This window comes from Patella vulgata, chromosome 9 (genome assembly GCF_932274485.2).
Source record: "Patella vulgata chromosome 9, xgPatVulg1.2, whole genome shotgun sequence".
Taxonomy (NCBI): Eukaryota; Metazoa; Mollusca; class Gastropoda; family Patellidae; genus Patella; species Patella vulgata.
This window is the reverse complement of record NC_065887.2, coordinates 18,001,071-18,014,325: the sequence shown is the minus strand read 5'-3', so window position 1 is coordinate 18,014,325 and position 13,255 is coordinate 18,001,071. Positions and strand designations below refer to the sequence as shown.

Below are 13,255 nucleotides of genomic sequence, written 5' to 3'. Positions count from 1 at the left end.
CCAACTATTCACTTACAACTTGGAAAATGTGACCGAACACTATGCATTTCTATTTTATATGCAATGGAAAGCTATTGGAAGTGGCCGAATGGTTAGCATGGGCCGGCTGTATCTGTCAGTGAGTCAACTGGTGTGGTTTTGATTCCCGGTTGTACATGACAAGGAGTAGGGTTGCCTGTCCAACCTCGTGAGCTTTCTCCGGGTCCAATGGTCTCCTCCCACTGTTAAAGACCCCTACACGCAAACAAAATATTGAAATAAATTGAACCATGTTAGTCCCGAAATGACCTAGTTTGTGTCGAGTTGATGTTAAACCCCATTTCTCTCCTTTATTTTAATCTATATTATATACTTGATTTTATTTAGTATCAGTTACATCTGCTTTCGCTTTGTCGTCTCTGAATTATTAAAATTCAAATATATCTATTGATGCATAACTGAGGATAGTGTAAAGGTCTTGTATTATTTATTGATATTATAAAACATTGTGATCAATCAGGGAAAGTAAAAGATGCATTACGTAAGGTTTAGATAAAGTGCTGATAGTTCTCGCAATAATAGTTTAAAAAATAGATAATGAAAGAGGAATATGTTGAGAATTTCAGTCAAATTACTTCATTCTGAGAGGAGTTGTCGTCATTTACAGAATAGTGTAGTCTCGTTTGTCATTTTTGAATTAAATAATAAATCTGTTGAAAATCAAAACCGTCTGAAGTTCTAGAGAGTTGATTATGGGCCTGGTATGTAAATACATGTCGCATTAATTATTTATACAACATTTGAAGCCAATATGCAAATTTAGCTTTTAAATAATGTATCTTTAACCAGTATAACATCATTTATACTTAGTTATCATAAAATCTTAATAAGTTTCACAACATTCAGCATGATTAAACATTAGCGATAAAATCTCAATACGTTTAACTGACGTTCGGCATGATTTAATTATGAAAATTTCATTCAACTTCACATATCCTTTCAAACGGTTCAGTCGCAAAAATTAATCATTTTTGTATTTTGTTTGAAAGAAAGTAATTTTTACAGCTGCAAAAGAAATTGTGTTCGTTTTTTGAAATGCAAGATGATGCTGATTTCATATGGCCTATGAATTCAAAACAAGCTGATATGAATATTATATGACTTGAACTGATATTGTTGCTATGTATTATTATCCTAAAACATTGGTGGTAAAACATATATGAATACAAACCAAGCTTGTGTGAATATTTCATAGCTTGGTTGTCTATTGTTGCTATGTCGAAAAGTGAAGTAACTATATATCAACATTGTTATGCATTGGGCCTAGTTCCTCAGATTTTTTTTTAAAAAGACAATGTACCGCAACTTGATCAAGCAAAGGTGGTCACCCTAGCACTAGGGCCTATTTTATTTCAAATTCCAACTGTCAAGGATTCTCTTAAGTGCACGCCAACCAGGATCTGTTTTTTTGTCCCATCCAAACAACTAGACACTGCTCCTTTGTCAGACCCTCTGCCCTGCAGCCGTACACACATACATAGGCATTCATTGAAACAGGTAGGCCTAATTATTATTGTATTTATTACAACAATTCTCAGACAATAAATGTAGGCCTAGGCCTACCCTACCGATAATATCATGCACCTTATAATGTATTATAATAAGGACCATGGTAAGAATATAAATTGGCCTAATTTAAAGACTAATACATTTTTTTAGTAATACTAATAGGATTTAATAGTATTAATACATCTATTCACGATTTTTAGCTAAGGAAAGATAACTCTCTTGAAAAAATGGCTGCCTGGAAGAAAATTTCGTCTGCCGTCAACAGAATTTTACAGAATCCAGTCCTTAGAATACAACAAACAAGATGTTGTTCATACTTTCCCATCGACGACAACTTATTTGGTTTGACAGAAGAACAGAAACAGCTGCGACAAAGCGTTTTTCAGTTCACACAGAAGGAACTTGCGCCGAAAGCAGCCGAGATAGACAAAAGTAATGAGTTCAAAGATATGCGATCTTTCTGGCTTGAATGTGGTAAATTGGGTCTTCATGGAATCACTGTCCCTAGTGAGTATGGTGGTGCTGAAATGTCTTATCTTGACCACTGTCTTGTAATGGAAGAAATGTCTAGAGCATCGGCAGGCATTGCCCTGAGTTATGGAGCCCACTCAAACCTGTGCATCAATCAGCTTGTTCGAAATGGTAATGAGGAACAGAAAACGAAATATCTACCAAAATTAATTACTGGTGAGCATGTTGGAGCATTGGCCATGAGTGAACCGAACAGCGGCTCTGATGTTGTATCAATGAAACTGAGAGCAGAAGATAAAGGCGATCATTTTGTACTTAATGGAAACAAATTTTGGATAACAAATGGACCGGATGCAGATGTTTTGATTGTCTATGCTAAAACTGACACAAGTGCTAAAACAAAACCACAACATGGAATAAGCGCTTTCATTGTAGAGAAAGATTACCCAGGATTTCGAACAGCTCAGAAATTGGATAAACTTGGAATGAGGGGATCAAATACATCAGAACTTGTTTTTGAAGACTGTAAAGTTCCGGCAAAAAATATGCTAGGAGAGAGAAATAAGGGTGTGTATGTTTTGATGAGTGGTTTAGACATAGAGAGATGTTTATTGTCAGCAGGCCCCTTAGGTATCATGCAAGCTTGTTGTGATGTTGCATTTGATTATGCTCATGTAAGAGAATGCTTTGGAACAAAAATTGGACACTTCCAACTCATTCAGGGAAAAATGGCTGACATGTACACAACTCTTAATGCATGTCGTTCCTATGTCTATAACGTAGCTAGAGCACTTGACAGAGGTGAACGTCATCCAAATGATTGTGCCGGGGTTATTCTTTACACAGCCGAGGCAGCGACACAAATGGCATTGAATGCTATACAGATTTTGGGTGGAAATGGTTACATCAACGATTATCCAACAGGCAGATTATTGAGAGATGCTAAACTTTATGAAATTGGAGCTGGTACAAGTGAAGTTAGAAGATTGATTATTGCACGAGCTATAAATGCACAATACCGATAATAAATAATACTTTTATATAGCCCCCAGTTAATACTAGAATGAACTCCTTATTAAGTTATAGTAATCTGTAAATCTTATAGTCATTGTAATGGGTATTCGATTTAACTTTACTTGTATTTTATTGAAATTATTAATTTTTATTGCCTTACGTTAGGGTTACCTTGGTGTTAATTTTAATGAGGAACTGAGGTAAGGTAACAATCATTTATCAAAAATTTTTGGGATGTACAATATGTAGCTACATGTATTTTGTATATTAAAGAATTTGTATCAACTACTTGTACATTTCTTTAATCGGGTATTATAAAATTATATACTATGTGGGACAGAAGTTGAAAATAATACCTGTTGAGATTGTGAAATTATAGTTAATTATGTATTTTATTACATGTGATATTACATACACTTATGGTGCTTATACTGAAATAGCCTAATATGGAACGTAAAAAAAAAGTGGGAGATATAAATAAATGTAAATATTGAGAATGTAGACCTGATGAAGTGGGGGTGTTGAACTGTGTGTAAAGAAGAATAAATTAATTTGTGAATATATATTTTTCAATTTGTCTTGATATTGGTCCCCATATGAAGATATAAATCAGACAATATTGTTGTAATTACGGAAACCATGGATTGAAATAGTGTTGAACATCCTGTTGACATTTTACTTGTGTTTCTTTCAGACCAAATTGCGTTATTTTTTTAAAATTCAAAAGTTAGGTGTACAATACATGAATTTGGCCCGGAGAGAGAGGGAGAGAAATGGGGTTTAACATCCACTCGACACAAACTAGGTCATTTCGGAACTAACATATGGTTCAATTTTATTTCAATAATTCGCTTGCGCGTAGGGGTCTTTAGCAGTGGGAGGAAACCGAGGACCCGGAGAAAACCCACCAGGTTGGACAGGCGACCCTACTCCTTGTCACATACAACCCGGGAATCAAAACCACGCCAGTTGACTCAATGATAGACCTTATGATACAGTGCACACATGCTAACCATTTGGCTATCCAACCCCCTTGGATTGTAGACTATCAATTTTTACACAGGACCTTGTTGGTAGTTTTTTGTCCCATCCAAACAATTAAAACCCACTTTCCTTGTCAGCCCTGCAGGGGTCACAACCTGGACAAATGAAAACCAGAAATAAAAAAATATCTTGAGTTTCTTTTCTGCCCATGTCATGATTAGAACTCAGGGACATTCCAGATACGAGTCCTAACTTCACAACCCCATCAAATGCAGAATGAGACCTATACAAAAATGGAGAAAGGAGTCACTATGCAGCCATCAAGACAGAGTTATACCCCCTTAATGTACAGCTGAAATGAAATGGGGTTTAAAGTTCTATTGTGCTGCTCCGACTGGGCTAATGAAGACGGGTATATGCCATACAGTGTTCTATATATTGAATTCCAACTGCCAAGGTTTCTTTAATGTGCATGTCATTGTGTACACGGGACCTCTGTTTTCTTCACATCTGAATGACTATACGTTGTCCCTGGCTGAGCCCTCTGTCCTGCTCCATTGACAGGAACCACACTGGAAAATCCTGATGAACTTTCTTGGGTCGGAAACAGGTCATCCAGGTTAGCAAAGCGACATCTTACTCACTGAGCCCCTGTAGCTCCTTTAATGCACAGCTATTGGAATATAACACAAATAAGAAGAATTTGGCTTCATAGATGTGGTCTTGCAAAATGAATGAAATGGGGTTAAATGGTTTACTTTTCTGTACCAAATTGACTTATGTAGTTGAGCAATATAATAAGGAATTAGTACTATGCATGATGGGGAAAGGGGAGAGAATTACTTTTTCTTTGAACAAAAATCAAAATTAACAAAGTTTATGATATATCTATGGTATTTATTTCAATATTTTTTTCTCTTGTAGTAGTCAGGTAATAGCACCAAACAATTTCTACTTGCACATCTTTTCTGACAAATTAGCATTTTATCAAATGTGCCATTAATACAGTAAATCACATTTTGTGCAATTTTGTAATGCCAATTATTGTATTCATTGGACTGGGGCTATTATTAAAATTAATTCAGCAGTCAGAAAACAAAACAAAACATTAAACAATATTTTTTTGTCAGAAAAGATGTCAGTAAATCTGGAAGTATCTACAATTACTACAATTTATTAAAACTTATTTTTAAATATAAAAACAAAATTTCATTTTATTGATACATTTGGAAGACAAGACACTCAAAACAAACATCAAAAAATACATATAAAAGCACATTGTCATTGTTAAATATTCATTATTGAGGCCAGTTCATTAGCAATATTAATTAAAATATTTATATTTACAGTACGTATCCATTTAACCTCATACCTCTCATTTTGGCTTTTCCCCACGGTTCACTTACTCTGTTAGTTACCTATGACCCAGGGCTCTCTTAGAACCTTTAGTCCAAGGCTTTATTAGTTACCTGTGACCCAGGGCTCCTTAGTTACCCTATGACCCAGTGTTCTGTTGGTACCCCAGGTCCATGGCTCTGATTTGCATTATTTTTTACCAGTAAAATTCATATAGTTTTTGAAAATGTCAGGAAATGACATTATTGCCTGTCTGAAATTCCTTATGGAGCAAATGAACAATTGAGTTTTGTATCAATACACAACCAATAGACCCACGCCTGGATAACTAACATAGAACAAAGAGAACAGACAACACAGTTATACTTTCAACACAGCTATACTTTCATCTCTTACTATCTATCAAGTAAAGCCTTTTATCATGGATTTCCTTCTATTAGCGCAGTATTAATATTAAAGTTCATCAGTAAATAATACTTATAGCAAAACCTCCTTGATAGTTACCCAAGTTAATGATTATTAATAAGAAAGCTAAAAATCAGTGTTTAATTATTATTTTTGGTTAATATCCCCTTCCTCATGGCCTTGATTGAGCGTTTCAAAGTGATCTACCATGTAGATACCAATTTACCAGTTTATATCTGTGTATCGGTTACTTTGTGTTACATAGTTCTAGACCCCCCTACCCAGATCATTGTGAAGTCAAGAGTCATGAAGTTAAACATAGATAAGCTATAATCTTTATACAAATATACTGTTCCTATAATTATATCTGAGGTAATTAAAAGCTGTAAACTATATATAAAATATACATTGGCTATTCTATATACCTTAATACATCATACCAGAAATCAATCACTGTATGGAAGAAAGTAATTATTTCTGTTTGGATTGTCTTTCATACAGGCCCGTAGCCAGAGGGGGGTAAGGGGGGGCAATGCCCCCCCGAAAAAAAATTTGCCGACTATAGTTCTAAAATTCCTACTGTAGACTGTGCCGAGTATGCCCCCCCTAAAAACTTCACTGCCCCTCCGAAGCTAGCAAGCTGGCTACGGGCCTGCTTTCATACAGAAAACCAGATTCTGGCTTTCATTCACTCTAACACAATATCCAGTCCTTTTTTCAACTTGTTTCATGAATCGAGTCAAAAAATGTGTTGATGCCATTGTAGGTTTACACTATCTTGATGCCATTTGATACCATCGTACACTGTTGGCATAATAATTCAGAGTTTCATAAAATCGGGACTAGCTGTCTATTCCAAATGTTTATAAAACTGACCATACATGTAGTTAAATTTACAAAAGGACAGATGTTATAAGTAGGAGCCATAATTTAATTAAAAGAGAGTAAGCATCGGGTGGTTGGGGTGGGATGGGGATATCAGAAATTAATGCTGTCTTTGGTTATATATAGTCACAGTATGGGACCCATCAATTATCACAAGTTTATATTATCATATTATAACAAATCACATGTTCATAAAATACAAAATATAAATAATATCAATTGTGTTTGATTTTCTCAAGAAACAAAGCATCTTATGATTAACCTCTGGCTGTATACAAAATACAACCCATGCATTAATCTACAAACAACCTACAGGCCTAACATGGAAAGTTTGTGGCTTGTCTAAAATATACTATAAAATTTCATTAACCTGAATCTGTATTGGATGTACAGTTTTTACTGTAAAAATCTATAAATTCTGACGTCTCTGTGTATTAACCTTTACACAGAGTATGTTACAATTAACAGGGTGTATTATACATAAACAACCTATAATGTATGACCCAAATTTAGAAATAAGTAAAAAGTAAAAAAACAAACCAAAATAACCCTCTATTGTTAAACTGGTCTAAAATAAATTTATCAATATAATTTAAGCTGAGTCCATATTTATCATTTCAGAAAATTACTGTCTTCCTAAATAAGAGAATCTGCAGTCTACACAACATTAATGAATATAAAAACTCTATACACAAACTAATATACATTCAGCTGAAAAACCAAGACATAGAATGAACTCTTCTTACTCTTAAAACTGTAAATATGCACAACACTGTTTACCTAAAAATACCCATGCTTATCCAAATCCTATGTCTAAATAGCCCTGATTTGTTCTTCAAGGTGAGCTGCTTTGTTGTGACTATTTCTGATTATATACTTCCAGATCAAATCAACATTCTAACTCTAATTTTAAATAATGATATGGAATGTGTACAAATAAATTGGCGCAACAATTTAATAAAATCACTAACTGAATGAAAAATACCACAAAAGAAAATCATTAACATCAAAGTGAGTAGATAGAATTATCGTATTATGGAATACTTCCCGAACCAAAGGCAAATAAAAAAACTTTATTTTTGGTAAATACAAAAATTTTGGGTCTTCTAAACAGATATATAAACAAAAATTAACGAATAATTCCATGTAAAATAAATTAGACGTATAAAACAATAGTAGCACTACTAAAAAATTTAAATAGACAGAAAGAAGTATTAATTAATTATCCTGATTAAAAGTTCTTTATCTCTTTAAGAAAGGCAGAGTTGAAATTTTAAAACATCGTTTTATGGCAAAATGCCTCAAAAGTAAAACAAATACAAAACATATAAAACATACAGTTAATCAATATATAGATATTCATTATAATTAATTACATCTTCCCATAAACAGTGAGGGAATTATCTTATTATAATATATATATTACAATTATATACAGATGATAAAAAAAAAAAGATTTTCCCCATCAGACATACCTTCACACATTCATTACATAATAAAAGTCTTGTACAGTATATTGCAGTGCTCAAAATATTATTACGTAATAAACCTTTTGACAATATATTGTAGTGCTCATAATATTATTTTGTAATATATTGTGGTGCTCATAATATTAACAATGATAGTAACATTAAAATTTAAAATTATCAAGTGTAAACTTATATTTAAAATTTCAATCTAAACTGGAGTTAGATCACAACAGAGTTACATCCCTCAAAATATAGTTTCCATGGCAACTGACACAACCATTAATATTTCTCACACAGATTTCACACCTGAACTTTCGTATATTTGCCTTTTCAGTCAATAGTTAATTCTGTGCCATTCTTGCGTATCACAATAAAATCAGCTGTACCATCCAAAATAAAATGAGTCACTTTCAACAAGTTTAAAATCGAGCATTCGATTGACTCCAGCACGTAAAATGTCTATACCATAGATCTCTCTCTATACATAACTTTTATTAAACATTAAAATCTGTCTATAAATAAAAATAATTAAAAAAAAAAATCATCTGGAATAATTGTGCACCACTCAATTTTGATATTTTGTCTTTTTATCAGCAGTTTGAGATTTCATCATAACGGCATCATCTTCCATTCATTCATCATTATATACACTAAAATATAACTACTTGCTATAAAACAATATCCCAGTCTCACGCTTTGCTAGTTGTGTTATTATTTGTAACTTCACCAGTCCCAAAGTAACGCACAGTTAAACCGTCCTCTAATAACTGATTTTCTTCATTTTCACGCGACTGAAGTAACATAGTCATACTTTCACCATTGTACACATCATACATTGGGTTGGCAAAATTTGTATTCTGAAAAAATATGGAAAAAAAGATAAATGTTTAATTGAGTATTGAGAATTAGTTGCCTCACTTCGCGACATCTATATTTTTCTACATTAGTACCTTGTGTATGTTGCAAAAGGGCAGATCTTAGTATAATTTGGGAGACAGTATGGCCAGGGCTGTCTTAAGACATGGGCTAGCTGGGCAGTTGCCTGGAGGCATTGGGGCCTCTTGCTAATCTATGTATGTTGTGACTCTCTGTCAATAAAAAACCACGATATATTATCTGCTAGTTGAGTATCACTTATATGTTGAAACATCTGTTGATAAATCTTTGCTGTACAACATGGTTTTTTTTCAACATTTAAACACTGATTTTGTTGAAAGTACCAATACAATAATAAAAGGTGTAACTAGGCTTGAAAAATTCCAATGCTCTTCTCCTATCATGCTGAGATTCGCACTTGGGACATTTAGTCAAGAGTCTAGTATATCAGGGGTGTTATGATATTTCATCCTCAAATGGGATGTGTATATACAGCATGAACCTGGTAATCAAAATAAACTTGGTCAAATTAAATATACATTCACAAGAAAGAAATAAAACACCACAAGACAGTTTACAGAAATACAAAGAATGATAAAAATGATCAAAGACAGAATAAGAAGATATGTTAATTGAGAATCTTATTATCACATGCATTATTAATTAAAGCATCTACAGTTTCTAACATAAATCTAGACATGATCTGCCTTAATGTACCCACCAGCAGTTATAAAGCCAATACCAATAAATGTTAGTTAATGATGTATTACATACAAGATTTAGATAAAGAGCTGACAGTTCTCGTTATAATAGTTTAAAAATGGATAATAAAAAAGGAATATATTAAATAATTTCATTCAATTACTTTATTCTGAGCTAACTTATGAATGTTGGAAGTTTTCAAAAGAATAGCGTAATCTAGATTTTAAATATTTTTGAATTAAAATATTAAATAGCGAATGTATTTCAATCCATTAACAATTGTGACCATCCAATGGTCTAGAGGAAAGCCTGTACTATATTTCATTCACAATAGTGGGGAATCAAGTTCTTTATTTAGTTTTCCTATCCAAAAACCACTTACTTTAACAATTTCAAATGTAACAAAACCCCATCAATAACTTGTAGAGTTTTCATAAGACAAGAGGGAATAAAATGGATGATATTTACATGTGTAAGCATATAAAAATCATTCTATGCTATAGCATTTATTAAACAATGTACTATAATGAAGTACATAATAAAGTACAATGTACTCATCAAATCTAATTACATGTATTGAAACATGACTTTAAATTCAAGGGACGTTATTCTTCTAAAAGCTGGTTAACTGTGATGAAACTCTGATCTTGGTCTGTATATTCCCTACTAACTACATCTATGGATCAAATTTCTGCTTAAAATCTTTAGGCAAACTGATTGAATGACAGACAGGCTGTTGAGGAGTGCAAATCTATATATACCAGGAAGGGACTTATAAATATACCGGTACTCAATGGCTATACATATGACATGCAGAAATGTGCTTAAGATGTGCAAATTTAATATAGGAATTCTTCACAATAGATTTAATTGGACCATTCTGAAATTATTTTCTTCTTACACCCTTGTCCATGCTTTTATAATTTAATGTTACCTAAACCAAAATTAAATATTCCATGCCATAGGTACCTGTGCAATTTACCGTTTTCTACGGAATTGTCTCAAAAATATTATTTAGGGGGAGAGGGGCAGGGCTTTATCTGTTTTTATGAAATGATTCCATAAAGATATGGGAAAAGCTGATGATTAAAATTTGGAATTATACCTTTTTGAAGCGTCTCAGAAAATTAATTCTCTGTATATAATAAAATAGATATAAATATTAGATACTGATTTAGAGAAAAGATAAAATAGAAATATTATATATTAGTAATAGAGATGTTTAAATTCTAATGTGAACATGGTGAGTTAAAACCTATGTAAAGTAAACAATACAAACAAACAAAAAGAAATTATACAAAAATAACAAGCACAAACAATACAAAAACTCAGAGTTGGTTATTAATATATAATGGTGATACATCTAGTAGTTTTAAATTACTCAAATAAATGTTATAACATTTATTTCAAAATTCAAAACTAAGATGGAAAACATATTGCAGTGTGATCTGTTTGTGAAAAGTATTTCATGTCAGCCACAAGTAGAAAATCAAAATCTGGGCCCTGTTTCTCGAAATCTTAACTAAAGATTAAATCCAAATTTTAGTATATACTTCAATTTTAATTGGCTAAGCACTAAAATCAATTTAATATTATCCAATCAAATTACTAAAATTTGGATTTTATCTTAGTTAAAATTTTGTGAAACATGCCACAGCTTTGTTATTTCTGTTCATTTTGTAATAAAGGCTTTAATTATACTGTTTATAAATTCACTGTCGCCAAGCTGGTTAAATTTTAATCTACAGTTATATATATATATATATATATCAATTGGAGACTAAAATGGATTACAAAAGACCTAGATCAGAACACTGCTCTAAAGACTTTGTAAATTTCTATTTGATCATTTATGTAGATAACTATACTGGAAATAATTGAACAGTTGGCTTTTTACCTTGTTGCCTGTATATATAGGAGAAGTTTCTACAGGCTCTAAATCTTCAACATCTTCATCATTTTGAAGATAAATAGGATTATTAACATCCAGGTTTCTTGGTTCCTGCATTCGTTTATGCCGATATTGCTGCCAACTGTATGAGATAAGACATAAAGGTTATAGAAACAATATTCAAACAAAACAAATATATTAGAAATATGGTAACCTGTTGGCTGGATGGGGTAAAAATGGGGTTTAAAGATCTACTGTTTTGTTCCGAACTGGGCTCATGAAGATGGTCATACGCCATACAGTCTGCTGTGAGGGAAATTTTGCCCGGACAGCAGCACTACGGCCTACTCTTATATCGAATTCCAACTGTCAATGTGTACATGGGACCTCAGATTTTCAGCCCAATCGAACGACTAGACAGCGTCCTTGTCAGGCCCTCTGTCCTGCATCACTGACAAGGAGGAACCATGCTAATAATAAGAAACATAAAACCATATTGTGTTAGTCTCATAATGACTGAAGTATTGTATTGACGAAATATTAAACCCGATTCCATTTGATTCTGATTTCCAATCCACTCATCAATGGAAATAACATGGGGTTTAATGTCCTTTTTTTCTGCACCAACATACGTCATGCAATGAGGGAAATCGTGACTGGACAGCACATTTCTGCCTTCGATCAACTGCCAAATGGTTCCTTTATGTTCACACCAATGTAGACACATGCAAAGCCTTCTATTCAGCACCATGGAAAATGTGAAACAAGTCTGGAAAACCGAGGGGGATTTTTTTTGGCCATCACTGAGATCAAACACAGGATCTTCTGGTTATTGAGACAGCACTGTGCTCAACTATATATGAATTCAGTTTCGGAAAATTCAAAGTTGTGAAATGATTGTTTGTTTGTACTTACCTTCTACGACGCTTACATATAACAGCAGTAATAATTAATATTATCAATATAAATACAACGATAATTGGAGTAACAATTGTTAAAGGATCTGAAAAAGAAACAGAAGTCATTTTTATTAACAATAACAAATAATAGTCACAATCTGTTTTGATATTGTACAAAATTTCATAAACATATCTTGGATGATTGTCACCAAAGACTTAAAGTATGCTTGCATAAACTATTTAAAAAACCTTGAAATTAATGGATATTCCTAACTGTCTTGCAGAAATCTGCCATCTTTACAGACACATTTAAATTAAAGACACCATGTGTGATTGATAAAGATTTGGTTTATTGAATTTGAAGGATTATATGACAACAAACTTATGTTATATGATTTAACTTACTTGCAACAAGTGGACTGGAACCTGTAGTCATTGATTCCTTAGATTCACAGAACTGGCCTGTAAAACCAGCATTACAACTAAAAAAGAAATGAATACCATTCTTTTATAAATACATGTAAGTAAAATAAAGATATTATCAAGGTAATCTGTGTTTTATTCACATCCACATAGCATCAATCTCTTAAGGATCATTTTTTTTTTAGGGCTGATAATATTGTTAATATTACTGTCTTCAATAAATTTGTGACATCTCTCTGTGTGTTGAAGCTTCACACTATTACTTTCATTAGGACACATAATTTTAATCTACACGAGAGTCAATACTATTCACGTTTAAACATTAGAATCAA

At 32.7% G+C, this 13,255-nt stretch overlaps 2 protein-coding genes across 2 annotated transcripts in view; one reads left to right on the top strand and one right to left on the bottom strand.

The window, feature by feature from the left end:
* Nucleotides 1-1,753: 1,753 nt before the first annotated feature.
* LOC126832161 (isovaleryl-CoA dehydrogenase, mitochondrial) lies at nt 1,754-3,596 on the top strand. The gene has a single exon (XM_050562866.2). The coding sequence runs from the start codon at nt 1,776-1,778 to the stop codon at nt 3,042-3,044; it is 1,269 nt and encodes a 422-aa protein (XP_050418823.1). The 5' UTR covers nt 1,754-1,775; the 3' UTR covers nt 3,045-3,596.
* A 1,297-nt stretch (nt 3,597-4,893) lies between these two features.
* Nucleotides 4,894-13,255, bottom strand: part of LOC126832358 (low-density lipoprotein receptor-related protein 1) — a 163,502-nt gene continuing 155,140 nt past the window's right edge. Inside the window, exons 88-92 of the mRNA XM_050563103.2 lie at nt 12,906-12,982; nt 12,517-12,604; nt 11,608-11,743; nt 10,816-10,845; nt 4,894-8,989 (exon numbers count right to left, since the gene is read on the bottom strand). Of these exons, the coding sequence (XP_050419060.2) occupies nt 8,822-8,989; nt 10,816-10,845; nt 11,608-11,743; nt 12,517-12,604; nt 12,906-12,982 (499 nt within the window). The 3' untranslated portion in view covers nt 4,894-8,821. The remainder of the gene's footprint in view (nt 8,990-10,815; nt 10,846-11,607; nt 11,744-12,516; nt 12,605-12,905; nt 12,983-13,255) is intronic.